This window comes from Salvelinus sp. IW2-2015, unplaced genomic scaffold (assembly GCF_002910315.2).
Source record: "Salvelinus sp. IW2-2015 unplaced genomic scaffold, ASM291031v2 Un_scaffold15882, whole genome shotgun sequence".
In the NCBI taxonomy this organism is placed as follows: domain Eukaryota; kingdom Metazoa; phylum Chordata; class Actinopteri; order Salmoniformes; family Salmonidae; genus Salvelinus; species Salvelinus sp. IW2-2015.
The window spans coordinates 1-1,060 of NW_019957136.1; the positions used below are offsets into that span (position 1 = coordinate 1).

Below are 1,060 nucleotides of genomic sequence, written 5' to 3' on the forward strand. Positions count from 1 at the left end.
GACGGGGAGAGAGAGGGGTGGAGGAGAGGGAGTGACGGGGAGAGAGAGGGGTGGAGGAGAGGGATAAGGAGAGAAAGTAGGTCACCAGTTAGGAGACTAACCTGAGGTAACTGTGTGTTTTGGGTGAACTATCCCTGTAGCCTGACCTACCTACAAACAGTCCACCCACGCCGTTCTCAGCCACAATCTTGGTCATCACACTGAGAGTGGAGGAGGAGGCCTTGGACGACACTGCAGACACACATGACAACATAGCTGGGTTAGTAGTACAGGATCACTACACATCAACACATCACTAAAGATCATAAGGATGATTCCATGAATCAGGTGATCAGCCTGGAGTTCTATACCCACAATTCATAGCCTGGAGTTCCCCTATCTCCACCTGCCTCCTGGTCTTCACGACGTCGAAGGGAAGAGTTACTATGGAAGCGATCTGGAGGAAGACATAMACAAGGGTTAGAAATCACACTTATATTTGACAATGCTGCCCTCTAGCAGTATTAGATGGAATAACACCATGTCAGCACAAGAAGAGTTACAGAGCTAGAAYAACATTAGAAAGGTACAACAAACTATATCAGATATTYAATGTTCAATATATCTAGGTGCTCTACTAGACAGAACAGTTTGAGTTGAGAGGACAGCTAGAATACTCACTGATCCTGACACCGCTCCGGATATGAAGGTGATGGCAAACGTTGGCTCTCTGATGTTGTTGTGCTTACACAGCCACGCCTTCCCCTTCTCATAGTTATACCAGTACATGGCTGAGGAGGAAACAGACACAACATGGAACTCCTGTTATCAAACACTAAGAGACAGAGAGAATGAGAGGGAGAGGAGAGAGAGGAGGGAGCTAGAGAGAAGGAGAGGAGAGAGAGGAGGGAGCTAGAGAGAAGGAGAGAGAGGGAGCTAGAGAGAAGAGAGAGAGAGGGAGCTAGAGAGAAGAGAGAGCGAGAAATAGAGAGTGTTGTATACCTGAGATAGTTATATAGTGATATACATTGTGTTATTTCTACCTGAGAGAGATATAGTGATAGACATTGTGTTGTTTCTA

The 1,060-nt window shown here is 46.2% G+C and overlaps 1 protein-coding gene across 1 annotated transcript; it reads right to left on the reverse strand.

The window, feature by feature from the left end:
* Window positions 1-73: 73 nt before the first annotated feature.
* On the reverse strand, window positions 74-847 carry LOC112080330 (mitochondrial glutathione transporter SLC25A40). The gene is made up of 3 exons (XM_024146052.2): window positions 661-847; window positions 355-436; window positions 74-231 (listed from the first exon to the last, which is right to left on the reverse strand). Exons 1-3 carry the CDS (start codon window positions 766-768, stop codon window positions 89-91), a joined length of 333 nt encoding a protein of 110 aa, XP_024001820.1. The 5' UTR covers window positions 769-847; the 3' UTR covers window positions 74-88.
* Between the last annotated feature and the right edge of the window lie 213 nt (window positions 848-1,060).